The sequence below is a fragment of the Pygocentrus nattereri genome, chromosome 9 (genome assembly GCF_015220715.1).
Source record: "Pygocentrus nattereri isolate fPygNat1 chromosome 9, fPygNat1.pri, whole genome shotgun sequence".
Classification (NCBI taxonomy): Eukaryota; Metazoa; Chordata; class Actinopteri; order Characiformes; family Serrasalmidae; genus Pygocentrus; species Pygocentrus nattereri.
The window spans coordinates 6,984,911-7,003,543 of NC_051219.1; the positions used below are offsets into that span (position 1 = coordinate 6,984,911).

Genomic DNA, 18,633 nt, shown 5'->3' on the forward strand with positions numbered 1-18,633 from the left:
AAATAAAGTTATGTGTTTGAACATTAAATATCTTGTCTTTGCAGTGTATTCGATTGAATATAAGTTGGAAAGGATTTGCAAATCATCGTATTCTGTTTTTATTCATGTTTTACACAACGTCCCAACTTCATTGGAATTATGGTTGTATTTTCAAGCAGGTTCTCATGATTTATTAAGTCATAACAGTTTTAAAAATCTGTGTTGTTCAGGTTACTCTAATTGTGAAGTGTGAACTTCAAGTTGTTTTTATTTTTTTTACAACAAAAACAGATTTTAAACCAATTAAACCAAACAAATAAAATTTGGGCTGCTGGTGGAACTCGTATAAAATTGGGCTGCTGGTGGATCTGGTGTAAAGCTGGGCTGCTGGTGGATCTGGTGTAAAGCTGGGCCGCTGGCGGATCTGGTGTAAAGCTGGGCCGCTGGCGGATCTGGTGTAAAGCTGGGCCGCTGGCGGATCTGGTGTAAAGCTGGGCCGCTGGCGGATCTGGTGTAAAGCTGGGCCGCTGGCGGATCTGGTGTAAAGCTGGGCCGCTGGTGGATCTGGTGTAAAGCTGAGCCGCTGGTGGATCTGGTTTAAAGCTGGGCTGCTGCTGGATCTGGTGTAAAGCTGAGCTGTGGTCATCATTCTCCTGTATTTATCTAATGGACTAAGTAAAGTTCTGAAACTCTGTGTTGATATAAAAGCTGAGCAAAGAGCACAAATCTGAAAAATCACTCAGTCACTTCTCTGTCTTCACTGTTTGCAGCCATTTCGGATGAACAGGAAGTTGTGTAATGGAGGCTGTTTCTGGTTTGCTCTTAGTTTCGTTTTAGTCTGTGTACAGACTCCGCGTACCCGGATGTAGTCCGGCAGTCTGTCTGTCGAGGCTTCCTCAGAGCTCCGTCTTCATGGAGCTACACATTAGTTTTTACACATATTTAGTAATGATATGGTTTTAATGCGTAACTGATTCTCCTGAGAGAAACTACAAAAACTACTAGAGTCCATCAGAAGATCCGGCATCTACAGGTTAAAACCTGCAGTCTACAGAAATGGCAGAGGCAGACAGTAAGTAGCCTTCTGTAGCCATGGTTATGTGCATCATTTTAATTCTACTTAAAATGGGAATATTGACATAATATTGATTTACTAGTCTACTCAGGCTTTAGCAAAGCTCAGTAACACTGAGATTAATAACTGATCACATTGATTTATCAGTCTACTCAGGCTTTAGCAGAGCTCAGTAACACTGAGATTAATAACTGATCACATTGATTAATCAGTCTACTCAGGCTTTAGTACAGCACAGTAACACTGAGATCAATAACTGATCACATTGATTTATCAGTCTACTCAGGCTTTAGTACAGCACAGTAACACTGATTAAAAATTGATATTTTACGTTTAGAAAGTTTAGAAAGTATTCTAAAAATATTATTATAATTGGTATCAGCTGAAAATTGCATTTTTTAAAATTATATTTGGCTGACATTTCAAACCTATATTTCATGACGCATTTATATTATGCTGGAAGAGCACTGTTAACATTTAGCACAGCTAAAATGTCTACCACAGACCGCACATACAAACAAGACCTGCAGATACTCAGCTAGTTGATCAGCTCATTCAGAAATCAAACTATATATATATATATATATATATATATATATATATATATATATATATATAATCAATAAAAATGGCCCAAAAGAATGTATCACTCTGGATGATCAGCCATTTTCTCTCATGAAGGATGTTATACATAGGCCTAACACAGCTACACAACCCATATTGTTTAGTGACCCATATCAGGGCATTGATATGATATCCAGTATCCTTACCACAGACATTCAAACTGATCCGATTGCTGAGAGCATTCTAAAGTTTACCACATAGTGGACGGACAACAATTTTGGTTAAGGCCACCACACACCAGACACAGTGCTGCATCATTTAGCATCATGTAGCGGAGCACCTCCGTATAATGCAGACAGGGACAGGTGGTAAAAGCTAGTTTCAAGCTCATTTTTACACTCACCTTTAGCAATTGTCTGTTTACTTAAAAGACTGGATGCTTTTCTCTGTGTGCTTTTCAAGCTACATCTGATATACTGTGGCTTTCTGTGGTCTTAGTATGGCATTTATTTAATATAGTAATGACAAAATTGTGACTGGCACACAAAGGAATTTAAATAGTTTTGCATTTTTGCACTCTGCATGACACGACATGATGCATCCCCTGTGGTCACCTTTACAGAAAATAGATAATTGTTTTCTGAATACTGCCTTTACAGAATGTAACCAAATACAGATACTTCATTTTTGAATTCTGAAACAGTATTTCTAAAACTTGTATTCCATTACTTCCCAACCTTGTAGACATTTGCAAGATATACATCACTAGAAAGTTGTGTGTCCATTTTGGCAACAGAAGTGGCAGTTTGCGTCATTGCTTCACAGTGAAGATCCCCATTCTTTAACTTCTGGTTCAGCAAACCCACCTTACCGACAGCTGAAACTCTCAAAGATCCATATTGAATAGTAGACAGGGAAAATATTACATTGGAATTGTCTTTTTTTTCCCTTCGCTGCTTTTTTCCCCTTTGCTAAAGCAAAGAGTCGTGAAGTCAATTAGGCTGAATGTGATTATTAGGCCTATTACTGCTATTGTTGCTAAATACCCACATCAAACTAGTCTAGCAATATGCTAACCTACATCTGTTCTGTGCATTTAAATGAATTGACATGCAGTAGTCGACTAGGCCTTTTATAGATTACATTACTTTCTCAGGCTACTAAAACCCTCTAAAATGAAGTGCAGATACACGTTTTTAAATGCAGAACTTCAGCAACCTGGTCCAACATTCCCATGCATAGCTCCATTTGCTTAAATCGGCTTGTAAGGAAGATGTGAATTTGAGGCTGTTTGTGAATGTTGTTTTCTAAAAATCTTGATATAATAAACACTAATTTGTGGTCATTTCAGAATATCATGATAATGCTAATGAGGGCAAATCAAATAGCAGGTTTTTTTTCCAATGTTCAGTTCACCCAACAACAAAGAAGGATAATTGACTCAAGACTTCATAAGAGTTTGTTTACTGAACTTCAGACAAATACAAATGCTGTCACATTGTACTTATACTGGAATATTCAAACAGAAAAAGGACATAAACTGGTCTAAACAGTGTTCTGTTTCAAGAATATGCAAACACAAACATACATGTAATTATTCTTAATGATCATTCAGCTACCTCTGATGCAAAATAGGTGCTGGTGTTTAACAATTTATCCTACCCATAAATATGCACTACATATAAATATAAACATTAAAAGTTAACTTGTATTCGCTATGAAGTGGTGGGTGAAGTTCACGAAGCCCCAAGATTTATGACTGCTAGAGTCCAATACACCTCTAGCTCAATGCTCTAGACAAGTTTAAGTTCAGGTTGTATCCTACTACACCACCCCCAGTTAAAAGGAAGGGGGAGTCCTATAAAAAGGGGGAGTACTATAAAAAGCTCCTCTTAAAATACAGACAGTGAGCAATAATGCTGGAAGATTAACCCAGTAATATTTAAATAGGTTTCAGGGTTATCGCAGAGCCTTTGGGGAAAACACCACAAATCACACTACAATGAAGCACCACAAACCCCAAAAAATATAAATACATGAAACTACTCCACACTCATCACTCCAAATAATAATGCCAGGACTCTTATAGCACACCCCAGTAGCATAGCCCAATTATTAATAAACCCCAAACCCAGGATCTGGCCCACTGGTCTCCACTGAATACTGCTAGTGGGTTTCATAAATAATAACCATGTCTTCCAACAATACTAAAACAATAAAGAAAATAGTACAAAAAGAAAATGAAACCAGTTTAGGAGAATAAAGAAAACAGTGGTCGACTTTGCTTGGCAACCTGCTGGATGCTTTATCAGTGCTAGTTATTTCATTGTTCTGAAGAGTCTCAGCTGCTCTGGAAACGTATCTTCAAGCCTCAAACGACTGACTGCAACATCCACAACTGCTGCATGCAGGCATTACAAGTAGCATAACAGCTCTTGGTTAGTCATACGACACAACGAATTAAACGTAGCAAGTTGATAAACGAAGAAAAAAGAAAGTAACTTCCATTCCACCACTGCACTGCTCACTTCCACCACCCTGTTCCAGTAGATGAGAACATTCCCGTTAAAACGGCTCCAACGATTAAAAGCGTTTTTTTGCAACCCAACCAGTCATACAGGACGCTCTCCATGCACGACATCACAGGAGAGTGAGTCTCACGGATAAATGAAGTCTCACGGGACGTCCACTCGGTCGGAGCCACTTTCATAAAGGGGCAAGGCGATTTAAAAAGGGCACTGAGCTCATACAAACCAAAGCAGGTTACACCTAGAGCTAATCTTAAAAGGGCAATAGCAACTAGAAAGGTCCTACCTGTTACAAAGAGAAACATTTGAAGTTTTGCAGCTTTCACAGCAATTTTCATTCTGCATATTCTGCAGACAGGGTGACCATCTTCAGTCTAGCTCCCCTCTGCACTCTTATAAAAAAAAGAAAGAAAATAGGAGCACAATTCAGAAGGCTGGAAAACCTCCAGAGCACTGTCACTGCCTGCCAGGTTTTCACTAACACTAAACAAACCCATGTTGCGTGCTGTGCCAGGGTGCCTGCATTGGGAGACTGTTGCAGTAACATCTTACAAAACTGTTTCATAGTTAACAAGTAACGAATCAATCCTCGTTCCTCTGAATATTGCTAGTAGTTCTCCTTTAATGTCCTCATGAGGGCATGGTCGGTTGAAGAGAGGGCTCACGGAAATATCTGAATGTGAATTAATATAGAAATAATATAAAATGAAAGAATGGTAAACCATTATTAATGAACTAGGTACTAATGATGAGTCTGTTCCTATTTTAATTGTACCTCACTGTATCTGCTGATGTATGATGAGTGAATCAGACTGCTGACAGACCCCCGGGCCACTTATGTGAGACTTTTAATTTAGATTCAGTGTTTTATTCAGACTGCAGCATTAATGTAGGCACACAGTTAGCGGACTTGCTAACTAATCTGAGCTAAGTAGGTGCAGTCTTCTTGTACAATGTGTTTTACTGTGTTGTTTCAGAATTATAAGCACATGCTAGTGCTTTATTATACAAAAGTGAGTACATCCGTCACATTTCTGCAGATATTTAATTATATCTTTTCATGGGACAACACTGACAAAATGACACTTTGACACAATGAAAAGTCGTCTGTGTGCAGCTTATATAACAGTGTAAATTTAATCTTCCCTCAAAATAACTCAATATACAGCCATTAATGTCTAAACCACCGGCAACAAAAGTGAGTACACCCCTAAGAGACTACACCCCTATATGTCCAAATTGAGCACTGCTTGTCATTTTCCCTCCAAAATGTCATGTGACTCGTTTACTAGGTCTCAGGTGTGCATAGGGAGCAGGTGTGTTCAAATTTGTAGTACAGCTCTCACACTCTCTCATACTGGTCACTGAAAGTTCCACTGAAAGAACTCTCTGAGGATTTTAAAAGACGAAAAAAGCTACATGAAGATGGCCAAGGCTACAAGAAGATTGCCAACACCCTGAAACTGAGCTGCAGCACAGTGGCCAAGACCATCCAGTGTTATAAAAGAGCAGGGTCCACTCAGAACAGACCTCATGTTGGTCGTCCAAAGTGCACGTGCTCAGTGTCGCATCCAAATGCTGCCTTTGAAAGAGCGGAGGAGTGCTGTCAGCATTGCTGCAGAGATTGAAGAGGTGGGTCAAATTGGTCTGCATGGCTGTCACCCCAGAAGGAAGCCTCTTCTGAAGTCTGTACATAAGAAAGCCCGCAGTTTGCTGAAGACATGTCAACAAAGGACATGGATTACTGGAACAATGTCCTATGGTCTGATGAGACCAAGATAATTTGTTTGGTTCAGATGGTCTCAAGCATGTGTGGCCGCAATCAGGTGAGGTGTACAAATATAAGTGTCATGCCTACAGTCAAGCATGGTGGTGGGAATGTCATGGTCTGGGGCTGCATGAGTGCAGCAGGTGTTGGGGAGTTACATTTCATTGAGGGACACATGAACTCCAATATGTACTGTGAAATACTGAAGCAGAGCATTATCCCCTCCCTCTGGAAACTGGGTCACAGGGCAGTGTTTCAGCATGATAATGACCCCAAACACACCTCTAAGATGACCACTGCTTTATTGAAGAGGCTGAGGGTAAAGGTGATGGACTGGCCAAGCATGTCTCCAGACCTAAACCCAATAGAACATCTTTGGGGCATCCTCAAGCGGAAGGTGGAGGAGCGCAAAGTCTCGAATATCCACCAGCTCCATGATGTCGTCATGGAGGAGTGGAAAAGCATTCCAGTGGCAACCTGTGAAGCTCTGGTAAACTCCATGCCCAGGAGAGTTAAGGCAGTTCTGGAAAATAATGGTGGCCACACAAAATATTGACGCTTCAGGAACTGTCTCTTAGGGGTGTACTCACTTTTGTTGCCGGTGGTTTAGACATTAATGGCTGTATATTGAGTTATTTTGAGGGAAGAATAAATGTACTGTTATATAAGCTGCACACAGATGACTTTTCATTGTGTCAAAGTGTCATTTTGTCAGTGTTGTCCCATGAAAAGATATAATTAAATATCTGCAGAAATGTCAGGGGTGTACTCACTTTTGTGATACACTGTAGCTAAAGCTGCTGCTGATGTTCTGTTATGAGTAGATGGTAGCTAGGTAGTTAATTTAGCTAATGTGAGCTACGCTAACAGGCAGTAAAACTGTGTGCCTCAGATTGGAAACAAAGATGCATCATTAGTCTACTAGCAGAACATACTGTGATCAGTCTCAGCTCGCAGACTTTCTCCTTTAGTAGTAATGACAAACTTAATTTTATTTTGAAAAATGAAATTTGTATTACAGTAAATAATTTCTTTAGGGTTTTTTATAATTCTAATGTTGTTCACTTTATAATACTGTTCCTAATAATCATTAACTCCTAGTTCAGCAACAGTGAGTTACCATGTGTTTCACTTTATAATACTGTTCCTGATTAAACTTAAATGGTCAGTTCATTGTCAAAAACTCTCCAATGTTATCAAATTAGAACAATTCTGCAAAAAGCTGGCCAAAATTCCTCCACAATGATGTAAAAGACTCATTGCAAGTTATCACAGTTGTTTGATTGCAGTTGTTACTGCCAAGTGGGGCACAACCAGTTATTAGGTTTAGGGTGCAATTACTTTTTCATGAGGGTGATATAGACTTTGAATAAAACTCCATCTTCAAAAAATGGAATAATAATTTAAAAGCAGTGTCTTTAACTTAAATTAAAATTATATTATTATAAATAATATTCAGGTCTGGGGACTGAGACGGCCATTCCAGAATGTTGTACTATTTCCTCTGCATGAATGCCTTAGTAGATTTTGAGCAGTGTTTATGGTTGTTTTTTTGAAGTATCCAGCCATTTACATTATTTGGCTGACGCTCTTATCCAGATACACAGGTAGGCAAAGGTGGTGTTAGGAGTCTTGCCCAAGGACTCTTATTGGTATAGTGTAGGGGAGGAATCCTGGTGGAGGATTGAACCCCAGTCTACAGCGTAGAAGGCAGAGGTGTTAACCACTACACTAACCAACCAGCCCCGGCACAACCCTCGACTTTGTCGCTGAGTCTTGAACATTGTCCTCAAGAATCTGCTTATATTGACTGGAATCCATGAGACCCTCAACTTTAACAAGATTCCCAGTACCCGCACTGGCCACACGGCCCCACAGCATGATGGAACTGCCACCAAATTTTACTCTGGGTAGCAAGTGTTTGTTTTGGAATGCTGTGTTCTTTTTTGCTGTGTCCAAATAACTCAATTTTAGTTTCATCAGTCCACAGCACCTTATTCCAAAATGAAGCTGGCTTGTCCAAATGTGCTTTAGCATACCTCAAGCGACTCTGTTTGTGGCCTGTGCGCAGAAAAGGCTTCTTCTGCATTACTCTCCCATACAGCCTCTCTTTGTGCAAAGTGCGCTGAAGAGTTGAACGATGCACAGTGACACCATCTGCAGCAAGCTGGTCTGTGGGTTAACTATGGCTGTTCTCACCATCCTTCGCCTCTGCCCATCTCAGATTTTTCTTGGCCTGCCACTTCAGGCCTTAACTAGAACTGTGCCTGTGGTCTTCCATTTCCTCACTGTGTTCCTCACAGTGGAAACTGACAGCTGAAATCTCTGAGATAGCTTTTTGTATCCTTCCCCTAAACCATGATGTTGAACATTCTTTTTTTCAGGTCATTTGAGAGTTGTTTTGAGGCTCCCATGTTGCCACCCTTCAAAGAAGATACAAAGAGGAGAAATACTTGCAGTTGGCCAATTTAACCCTTTCTCATAAATGGATTCACCTGTGTATGTACAGTCATGGCCAAAAGTTTTGAGAATGACACAAATATTATATTTTCACATGATTTGCTGCCCTCTGGTTTTTATGTGTGTTTGTCAGATGTTTTTATCACATACAGAAATATAATTGCAATCATATTATGAGTAACAAAAGCTTTTATTGACAGTTAGAATGAGTTAATGCAGCAAGTCAATATTTGCAGTGTTGACCCTTCTTATTCAGGACCTCTGCAATTCTCCCTGGCATGCTCTCAATCAACTTCTGGACCAAATCCTGACTGATAGCAGTCCATTCTTGTACAATCAATGCTTGCATTTTGTCAGAATTTGTAGGTTTTTGTTTGTCCACCCGTCACTTGATGATTGACCACAAGTTCTCAATGGGACTAAGATCTGGGGAGTTTCCAGGCCATGAACCCAAAATCTCTATGTTTTGTTCCCTGAGCCATTTAGTTATCACCTTTGCTTTATGGCAAGGTGCTCCATCATAATGGAAAAGGCATTGTTGATCACCAAACTGCTCTTGGACGGTTGGGAGAAGTTGCTCTCGGAGGACATTCTGGTACCATTCTTTATTCATGGCTGTGTTTTTAGGCAAGACTGCGGGAGAGTCGATTCCCTTGGCTGAGAAGCAACCCCACACATGAATGGTTTCAGGATGCTTTACAGTTGGCATGAGACAAGACTGGTGGTAGCGCTCACCTCATCTTCTCCGAACAAGCTGTTTTCCAGATGTCCTAAACAATCGGAAAAGGGATTCATCAGAGAAAATGACTTTACCCCAGTCCTCAGCAGTCCACTCCCTGTACCTTTTGCAGAATATCAGTCTGTCCCTGATGTTTTTTCTGGAGAGAAGTGGCTTCTTTGCTGCCCTCCTTGAGACCAGGCCTTGCTCCAAGAGTCTCCGCCTCACAGTGCGTGCAGATGCACTCACACCTGCCTGCTGCCATTCCTGAGCAAGCTCTGCACTGCTGGTAGCCCGATCCCGTAGCTGAAACACTTTTAAGAGACGATCCTGGCGCTTGCTGGTCTTTCTTGGGCGCCCTGGAGCCTTTTTGGCAACAATGGAACCTCTCTCCTTGAAGTTCTTGATGATGCGATAGATTGTTGACTGAGGTGCAATCTTTCTAGCTGCGATACTCTTCCCTGTTAGGCCATTTTTGTGCAGTGCAATGATGACTGCACGTGTTTCTTTAGAGATAACCATGGTTAACAGAAGAGAAACAATGATGCCAAGCACCAGCCTCCTTTTAAAGTGTCCAGTGGTGTCATTCTTACTTAATCATGACAGATTGATCTCCAGCCCTGTCCTCATCAACACCCACACCTGTGTTAATGGAGCAATCACTGAAACGATGTTAGCTGGTCCTTTTAAGGCAGGGCTGCAATGAAGTTGAAATGTGTTTTGGGGGATAAAGTTCATTTTCTAGGCAAATATTGACTTTGCAATTAATTGCTGTTAAGCTGATCACTCTTTATAACATTCTGGAGTATATGCAAATTGCCATTATAAAAACGGAAGCAGTAGACTTTGTAAAAATTAATATTTGTATCATTCTCAAAACTTTTGGCCATGACTGTAGGTCAAGGGTCGCTGAGCTTACAAAACAAATTTTGTGTTCCAATACTTAGTGCTAAAGGTATTCAAATCAATAAAATGACAACGGTGCCCAAAGTTATGCACCTGCCTAATTTAGTTTAAATATCACTGTGTTCATCTGCTATATGATATATTTAACTGAAATTGCTCATCCAAACAACCAATGATTTATAAAGGCAAATCTGCATACCACTGTATGTGTGACAAATTAGCAAAAAAGGAGAAATCAAATACTTTTTCACAGCACAGTATCTGTTACTCTGCTCCTACTTGGCTTATTTTATTTTAGAACACAAGTGAAGATGGAGTTGGCTTTTCATTTATTAGCCTAGTGTTTTCATTTTTAATTCCCTCTTAAATGGTGTAGCAGTTGCTTACTGGCACCTCTAATATCAAGCTCCCCTCATGAATCCAGACACCCCCCACCGCCCCCTTGGTCCCCCACAAATCAAAACTACCAAAAACCAACTATGAAGTTTTTTGTTTTTTTTTAAATTCAAAAGTTTGACGTGACCACCTCTGATATATAGTAAGATCCTCTTTGGCTGAAATTACAGCCTCCAAATATTTCTTTTAGCCAGCTAACAGTCTTTCTGCTTTTCGTGTTTTAGGATATTTTTCCATTTTTCTTCGCAGAACACTTCTAGATCAGAAATAATCTATAGACTTTGTATGTAAACCACATTTAAGGTCTAAATACATAATGTTCAAATATTTCAATCTGGGAATGGTGAATGTCATTTCAAAATGTTTACCATTTATTTCTTGAATTAATTCAAGGTTGATTTTGATGTATGTTGTGGATAATTGTCTTGCTGTAATATCCAGCCCCTTTTCACAAATGTCTTTGTGATTAATTAGCTCATGCTGAAAATATGAAAGACATCTAACCTTCAATTAAAGTAAGAATGCACACTGACCTGTTTAGGACTTTAATTAAAGTTAATTTTGTCTACAAGAAAATGATTTATCTTTTCGAAAAACAACAGGTGTCACTTGCTGGCAACCCTGAATTTTTCTCTTTATTTGACCTCCCTTTGCCAATATAACATCAGTGAGTCTTCACCAATGATGCTTTTTCACATCAGAGAACACAGTGTGAGGAATCTGAGAGCACTGCTCAACACAGAATCTCTCCAGATTCTATGTCCTCTCTTTGCAATTGTCCTCTTCAGAACACCCCCCAGGTTTTCAGTGCAGTTTAGGTCAGGTGCCTGGGATGGGCATGATAAAAGCTTGATTCTGTGGTAATTGAAGCATTTGTGTGGATTTAGACGGGTTCTGGAAGATCCAACCACAATCCACTTTTGGCTGTTAGAATTCCATTTAAAGTCTTGAAATGCCATGTATCTAACAAATTGTATAGGGCCTTAAGAGGTTAAACAGCCCATAAACATCACATATACCCCACCACACTTAAGAGTGGGGATTAGGTTCTTTTCTGTATGACCACTTTCTTTTTACACCACACACATCTTGAGTGTTAGTTCCCAGAAAGCTCAATTTTGTATCATCTGATCAGAGAAAATTTGAGTTTGAATATCTTCATTTTACTTTTTCAGGGCAGCAGGACCTCAAAGTTGTGGGTGCAGGAAAGAGTGAATCAGGCAACAAAGTGAGACAACTTATAGCCAAGTTTGAAAAACAGGCAGCAGCCAATGCGGGTAGAGGGTACACCAACACAGACAATGAGATGGAAGATCTTGAAAGAAGACGGAAGCATCAACATTTAGGTGGTAAGTAAATGACAACATCAGATATTTGATGAAGCTTACTGTAATACCCTCATAATTTAAAAAAATATTGAAAATAGTGATCAGTGTTAAGCAGAGTAGGTTATAGCTGGAACAGAAAACAGGGGTCAACAGACTAGAGCTGCAGAATATATCATAACTTTCAGCATTAGCAGAAGCTGAAAATAACAAAACATTTGTGTTACTGTACTTGAGTAGATTTTTCCCTGTGACAGTACTTTTTGGAATAAATTAAATTAAATACTTTTACTTATTTTTGATTTACTTTTCTGTTACAGGCTAAAAATAAATTAGCTTATCAGAAGAAAGTGCAATTAGATTTAAAAGACTCCGAAATCCAGTCAAAAAACCTAGCAAAACAGAGCAGCTCCCACTGAAAGACACTACAGAGACATCCAGTTCAGTGGAGACAGAAAGAGGAGAACGTTAGGAGGAGAACATATTTTAGCAGGAACAGACTTTATCCAAACCATCATCTTCATCATTTTCAAATGAACTAAAGAAAATGGTGTTAGTATCAGCTGCTAAACACAGAACCTCCTGAGATCTCAGCTTTTCACAGCTTAACTTCAGCCTGAGGAGGCAGGTGACTAGCTAGCTAATCTTAGCTAAACACTGGGGCACTATTTTCTTCTTGCTTTGTTCTTTTAGAATAAACTGGCCGCTATTTATTAAACTTAAAAATGCATCTAGAAAAATACATTAACTCCTCATCTTATAGATAAAACATCATCAGAGACTTTCGTTTGGTCAGTTCATCACTGTGTGAAGTAATCAGTGTGGTCACCAGAGGAATATAAATCAGTAAAGACAATTAAAAACGGAGAAACTGCTATAGTTGCTGATGATTGTAATCATGGAAATGTTCAGCTGTATATGCGATATTAACTGTATCTAGAGGTTCAGGCAGTTAATGAGCAGTAGGACTGTCACTAAATATACACTATTAATTGAGTAATTTTCTCATAAATTTGACTTTTAATCAAGTATTTATTTTTTAAATATAGACCTAATTAATCTGTAACAAACTGCAAAGACTTTTAGAGATTCTAAGCTATTTTGTTATAATTCATCATTGTGCACCTACACAACCCATGGCGGCATACAACACTTTACAGAATCACATGGCCCTACTAAGGGAGGTGGAAAGACATGTGGGTGTGGCTAGGTCCAGACAGGCCAGGTATTATAATGTCCGTCGCAGATGTGTACAGTTTGCGGTTGGGGATCCGGTCTGGATTCGGACACATCCACTGTCTGACGCCTCAGCTAAGTTCTCAGGTAAACTTGCACCTAGATAGAAAGGTCCCGCTAAGGTTGAGAAAAAGTTAGGTCCCAACAATTACAGGGTGAGATGGGGTACAGAGAAAATGAAAGTGGACAATGCTAATGTTGTAGACCTCAAACCATACTATGGTTCTTCTGTGCAGCTTTAAATGCTTTCGAGGACTCCTGCGTGAGGTTTCTCTCAATTTTTCCTCCCACACATGATCACGGCGATGGAGACAGTTGACAAACTGTCTGTCAACATGAAGGAGTATATAGATGACAGGTTTAGCCGCACAATTGTCGACTGTGTCCATCGCCATGATCGTGTCTGGGAGGAAAAATTGAGAGAAACCTCGCGCAGGAGTCCTCGAAAGCTTTTAAAGCCCCTCACAACATCCACTTTTGCTGAGAAATACTTTCCCACTGAAGCCAGCTCTGTGGCTCTGAATCCACCCTCTGTACCACCTATTCGTATGGACTTCCCTAATTTTGGAGAATCCACGAGTTCATCAGATGTCACTAACTTCATTGAGCAGTGTCACGGCATTGGAACCTTTTTGGGTTTTGGCGCCACCTAGTGTTTTCTAGTGGGGGAAATATTCATTATTAAGCCTGCTTTTATTTTGACACTTACCTTCAGTTGATGCAACTTCCTGTGATGTCATATTCAGCTAGAGGAGGAAGTTCATTACTTCAGTTGAGTCAGACCATGCCAAGGTGAAGGGGTGCTCATCCTTAGGTTGTTCTTGCCCTTGGAAAGGCTTTGCTTGTAAGTTAATAATGTTTGTAATTTTGTGTATTAAGGACCAATTTATGCCTTATGCATCTTAAGTTAATTTGCAGGAGAACAATATATAATTTTTTGTGTAAATAGAATGTCTGAAGAGTTTCAGCAAGTCATGTAGCGCTAGCAAGCTAGCATGTTCGTTTCCTCATACAATGCGTATGCTACTGTGAGTGTATGGAGAAAGACAAAGCAAACATACCTTTATGTACATTTCTGTTTGTTTATTTAGTTTTACGAATCCCAAGGAAGAATTCTGTGTATCTGAAGATTGGAGTAAACTTTCAAAACTCACTTCTGCCTCAGGAATTCATTCTGTCGTTAGCTGTCTGTCTAGTCAAGTAAATGAGCGCCTGATAAGGACAGAACAGTAAAAAAGCATCCAGCACAGCGGGCAGAACTTTACAAGGAGAGTAATCTTCAATTGTCGTCCTACTTCTCATCATCATCACCGCTGCTCATACCCGGTTCGCACATCTGAATGATGGATGGGAAAAAAGCATTGGAAGGGTCAGCACATCACTCTACTGTGGAAACAAGGTCAGTTGCTCATGCATCTTCCAGTAAATCTTCGTCAAGCAAATCATCAGCTAGCAGCAGAGCCATAGCCGCAGCTTATGCTAAGGTGGAGGCAGCCCGCGCAAGGGCTGAATTTGCTAAGAAGGAGTCAGATGTTCTGATTGAAAAAGCACGAATCGAAGCTAGATTGAACACACTCAGACATGAAAAGGAGGTGATAGCTGCCTTAGCAGAAGCTAGTGTGCTTGAAGCAGCAGAGGAGTCTGAAGTGGTTGATGATAAATCATTCCTGCAAGAAGTGGAAGAGAGAACACGTCAGTATGTTCAGCTACAGCTAACAGAAGATGTTAAGCCACGCGCACAACCCATATCACCAATAATTCATGTGCTGAAAACTGAGTCTCCCCCAAGACAGCGTCTTACTGAGTTCACAGTTGAAGCTCATTCTTCTAAAACGCCTGAACTTGCCAGACCAGCACCGCAACCCACCAAGACTATACCTCATCACACATCTCCATGGCGATCTACAGCTGGTGCAGGACAATTCTCACCTCTCAAAGGTGTTTCACAACAGCCAGTAGATGGCAGTCCAGACATTAGCGATGTAGCTAGATACTTGGCACGCAGAGATCTGATTACCTCCGGCCTCTCACAGTTTGATGATTCTCCTGAGACCTATTGGGCGTGGAAATCATCATTCATCAACGCCATCGTTGGATTACACCTCAGTGCCAGTGAAGAGCTGGACCTCCTGATTAAGTGGTTAGGGCGAGAATCTGCACAGCATGTCAGGAGAATACGAGCTGTGCATGTAGGTAACCCCTCTACCGGATTGACCAAGGCTTGGGAACGCTTGGAGGAATGCTTCGGTTCTCCAGAGATTATAGAGAAGTCACTCTTCGACAGGCTCACAAACTTCCCAAAGGTCACCAACAAGGATCCAGTGAAGCTGAGAGAACTCAGTGACCTCCTTCATGAGTTAGAAGCCGCAAAGCTAGAAGGCTATCTCCCTGGCCTTAGCTACTTAGACACTGCACGTGGTGTCGCTCCTATAGTGGAGAAATTACCATACAACCTCCAAGAGCGGTGGCTTAGACAGGGCTTCAAGTACAAGGCCACTCATGGTGTAACCTTCCCTCCGTTCTCCTTCTTCTGTGAGTTCGTCTGTGATGAGGCACGAGCACGCAATGATCCGGGTTTCAGGCTGCAACCTGGTAACACAGAGTACCTAAAGCAAAGCGCTACTGCTAAGAAACCGCAGAAGAGTCTAGTGTTTACCCACAAGACAGATATATCACAGGAGAAAGTGAAGTGGGAGGTTTCAGGCCACAAAGCTGGTGATGTTGAGAAGCAATGTCCCCTTCACAAGAAGCCGCACCCTCTCAAGCGCTGCAGAGGGTTCCGCAGCAAACCCTTAGAGGAACGTAAAGCCCTTTTGAAGGACATCGGTGTCTGTTTTAGATGTTGCTCCTCAACAAGTCACATGGCCAAAGAGTGCACCGCAGTCATTAAGTGTAGGGAGTGTGATAGTGAGAATCACGTCTCAGCTCTCCATCCTGGACCGCCACCGGCGACATCTGGGCATGGCGGGGAGAGCACGGAAGAAACACCACCATTAACTGTCGAGTCAAGCTGCACCGAGGTGTGCGGAGAGGGTCAAAGTCCACGGTCCTGCTCCAAGATCTGCTTAGTAAAGGTCTTTCCTGAAGCACACCCAGAGAGAGTGACAAGAGCTTATGTGGTTCTAGATGACCAAAGTAACCGGTCTCTTGCAAGACCTGACTTCTTTGACATGTACAACATCAAGGGATCAGACTCACCCTTCACACTGCGTACGTGTGCTGGGACAACAGAGATGATGGGTAGAAGAGCCACAGGGTTCATTGTGCAGTCACTAGATGGAACTACAACGCTCACCTTGCCCACGCTAATTGAACGCAGCAACATTCCAAGCGACCGTGCTGAGATCCCAACTCCTGAAGCGGCTTTATATCACACTCACCTCAAACCCATAGCTCACTCCATCCCATCACTGGATCCTGAGGCCAAGATCCTCCTGTTGTTGGGTCGCGACTTACTAAGAGTCCACAAAGTGAGAGAGCAGCGGAATGGTCCACATGATACTCCATATGCACAGAGAGTGGACCTGGGATGGGTCATCGTAGGTGACGTCTGCTTAGGGAGCACTCACAGGCCTGCAGCTATTCAAACTTACCACACCAACATCCTAGAAAACAAACGCCCTTCCTTCTTCAGCCCTTGTCCTAACAAGCTTTATGTCAAAGAAAAGTTTGGGTCCCTGTCTGAACAGACAGCCGTTCCAGACCTTCGCAGATCTTTCAAGTGTACACTAGGAAGCACAGTCTTTGAAACAACCAAAGATGACAGCAAGATAGGACTTTCGGTGGAAGACAGACTGTTCCTAGAGCTTATGGGGAAAGAGATGTTCATGGACAATGCAAACAGCTGGGTTGCCCCACTTCCATTCAGAACACCTCGCGAACGCCTACCTCACAGTCGCGACCAGGCACTCACGCGGCTGGCTTCTGTCCAACGCACTCTGGAGAAAAGACCTGAAATGAAGAAGCACTTTGTCACTTTCATGCAGAACATCTTGGATCGTGACCACGCTGAGCAGGCTCCTCCTCTCCCAGCTGGGAAAGAGTGCTGGTATTTACCGATCTTTGGAGTTTACCACCCGCAGAAACCTGACCAAATCAGGGTGGTCTTTGACTCAAGTGCGAAGAGCCATGGCGTTTCACTCAATGACGTCCTGCTGTCTGGACCTGACCTAAATAACAGCTTGGTCGGTGTTTTGTTGCGGTTCAGACGTGAAGCCGTTGCAGTGACTGTGGACATAGAACAGATGTTTCATAGTTTTGTTGTCAGGGAGGACCACCGAGATTTCCTGCGATTCTTCTGGCACAAGCACAATGATCCCGCCGATGACCTCTGTGAGTATCGCATGAAGGTTCATGTATTCGGCAACAGTCCTTCTCCTTCAGTTGCCATATACGGACTTCGACGCGCTGCAGCTCATGGCGAAGAGGAATTTGGCTCTGATGCGCGCTGCTTCACTGAGAGGGAGTTCTATGTGGATGATGGGCTTTTGTCACGACCCACAGCCAGCGAGGCAATCGATCTATTGAAACGGACACAGAAGATGCTTGCCATATCTAACATCCGTCTCCACAAAGTGGCATCCAACAGCAGGGAAGTTATGGAAGCATTTCCTGTCGACGACCGCGCCAAAGGGCTCAAAGAACTCAACCTAGATGCTGATGCAACACCTATTCAGCGAAGCCTAGGCCTAAGGTGGAACTTAACTGAGGACACGTTCACCTTCCAAGTGACTGACACAGTCAAGCCCTACACACGGAGAGGTGTCCTAGCCACCATCAACGGACTATTTGATCCACTGGGGTTTGCTGCGCCAGTCACAATTCAGGGAAAGATGCTGCTCAGAGAACTCTCCAGGAAGGCTTTGGATTGGGACTCTCCTCTTCCTGCAGACAGGGAAGCTGAATGGAGCGCATGGAGAGATTCTCTCAGTGATCTTCAGCAGTTACAGATTCGAAGACCTTATGCTGCTACTTCAGTGTCAACGGCTACAAGGAAAGAGTTACATGTTTTCGCAGATGCTTCAGTGAAAGCTATTGCAGCTGTCGCCTATCTCAAAGTCATTGATGCAGAAGAGAAGCCTCATGTTGGATTTGTACAGGGCAAAGCTAAACTAGCTCCACAGTCTGCGCACACCATCCCCAGATTAGAACTGGGTGCTGCTGTTTTAGCTGTGGAAATCGCAGAGGTCATCACCAGTGAATTGGACATCGATCTGAATGCTGTTGAATTCTACACAGACAGTCGTGTAGTCCTTGGATACATTAGTAACCAGACCAGGAGGTTCTATGTATATGTTGGCAACAGGGTGCAACGTATCAGAAGATTGTCAGAACCCAAGCAGTGGCACTATGTCTCCACAAACTCTAACCCAGCCGACATAGGCACTCGGTCTGTGTCTGCAGCCATGTTGAGTGACAGCGCCTGGCTCAAGGGACCTGCCTTCTTGTCACATGCCAACAGAGACCCAGACTCAGACGCCTATGAACTCATTGACGCTGATTGGGATGCAGAGGTACGAGCAACTGCCACTCACCTGCTCATCAATTGGCCTCAGCTTGGATGTCAGAGGTTCGAACGGTTTTCTTCATGGAAGAGGCTGATTAGGGCCATGAGCTTGCTAGTCCACATTGTCCAATCCGTCAAAAACAAAGCTCAGGATCAGACATGCCGCTCATGG

General features: G+C 42.1%; 3 protein-coding genes across 3 annotated transcripts in view; 2 read left to right on the forward strand and 1 right to left on the reverse strand.

Moving 5' to 3' along the window:
• The window catches only part of LOC108415618 (protein NLRC5-like), an 802,877-nt gene that overhangs the window by 422,615 nt on the left and 361,629 nt on the right, over positions 1–18,633 (forward strand).
• LOC108415395 (NACHT, LRR and PYD domains-containing protein 3-like) overlaps positions 1–18,633 on the reverse strand; it is an 843,678-nt gene that overhangs the window by 397,740 nt on the left and 427,305 nt on the right. The gene's annotated exons all lie outside the window — the stretch shown is intronic.
• LOC108414878 (NLR family CARD domain-containing protein 3-like) overlaps positions 876–18,633 on the forward strand; it is a 35,561-nt gene continuing 17,803 nt past the window's right edge. The window contains exons 1-2 of the mRNA XM_037540866.1: positions 876–1,051; positions 11,570–11,743. Of these exons, the coding sequence (XP_037396763.1) occupies positions 1,036–1,051; positions 11,570–11,743 (190 nt within the window). The 5' untranslated portion in view covers positions 876–1,035. The remainder of the gene's footprint in view (positions 1,052–11,569; positions 11,744–18,633) is intronic.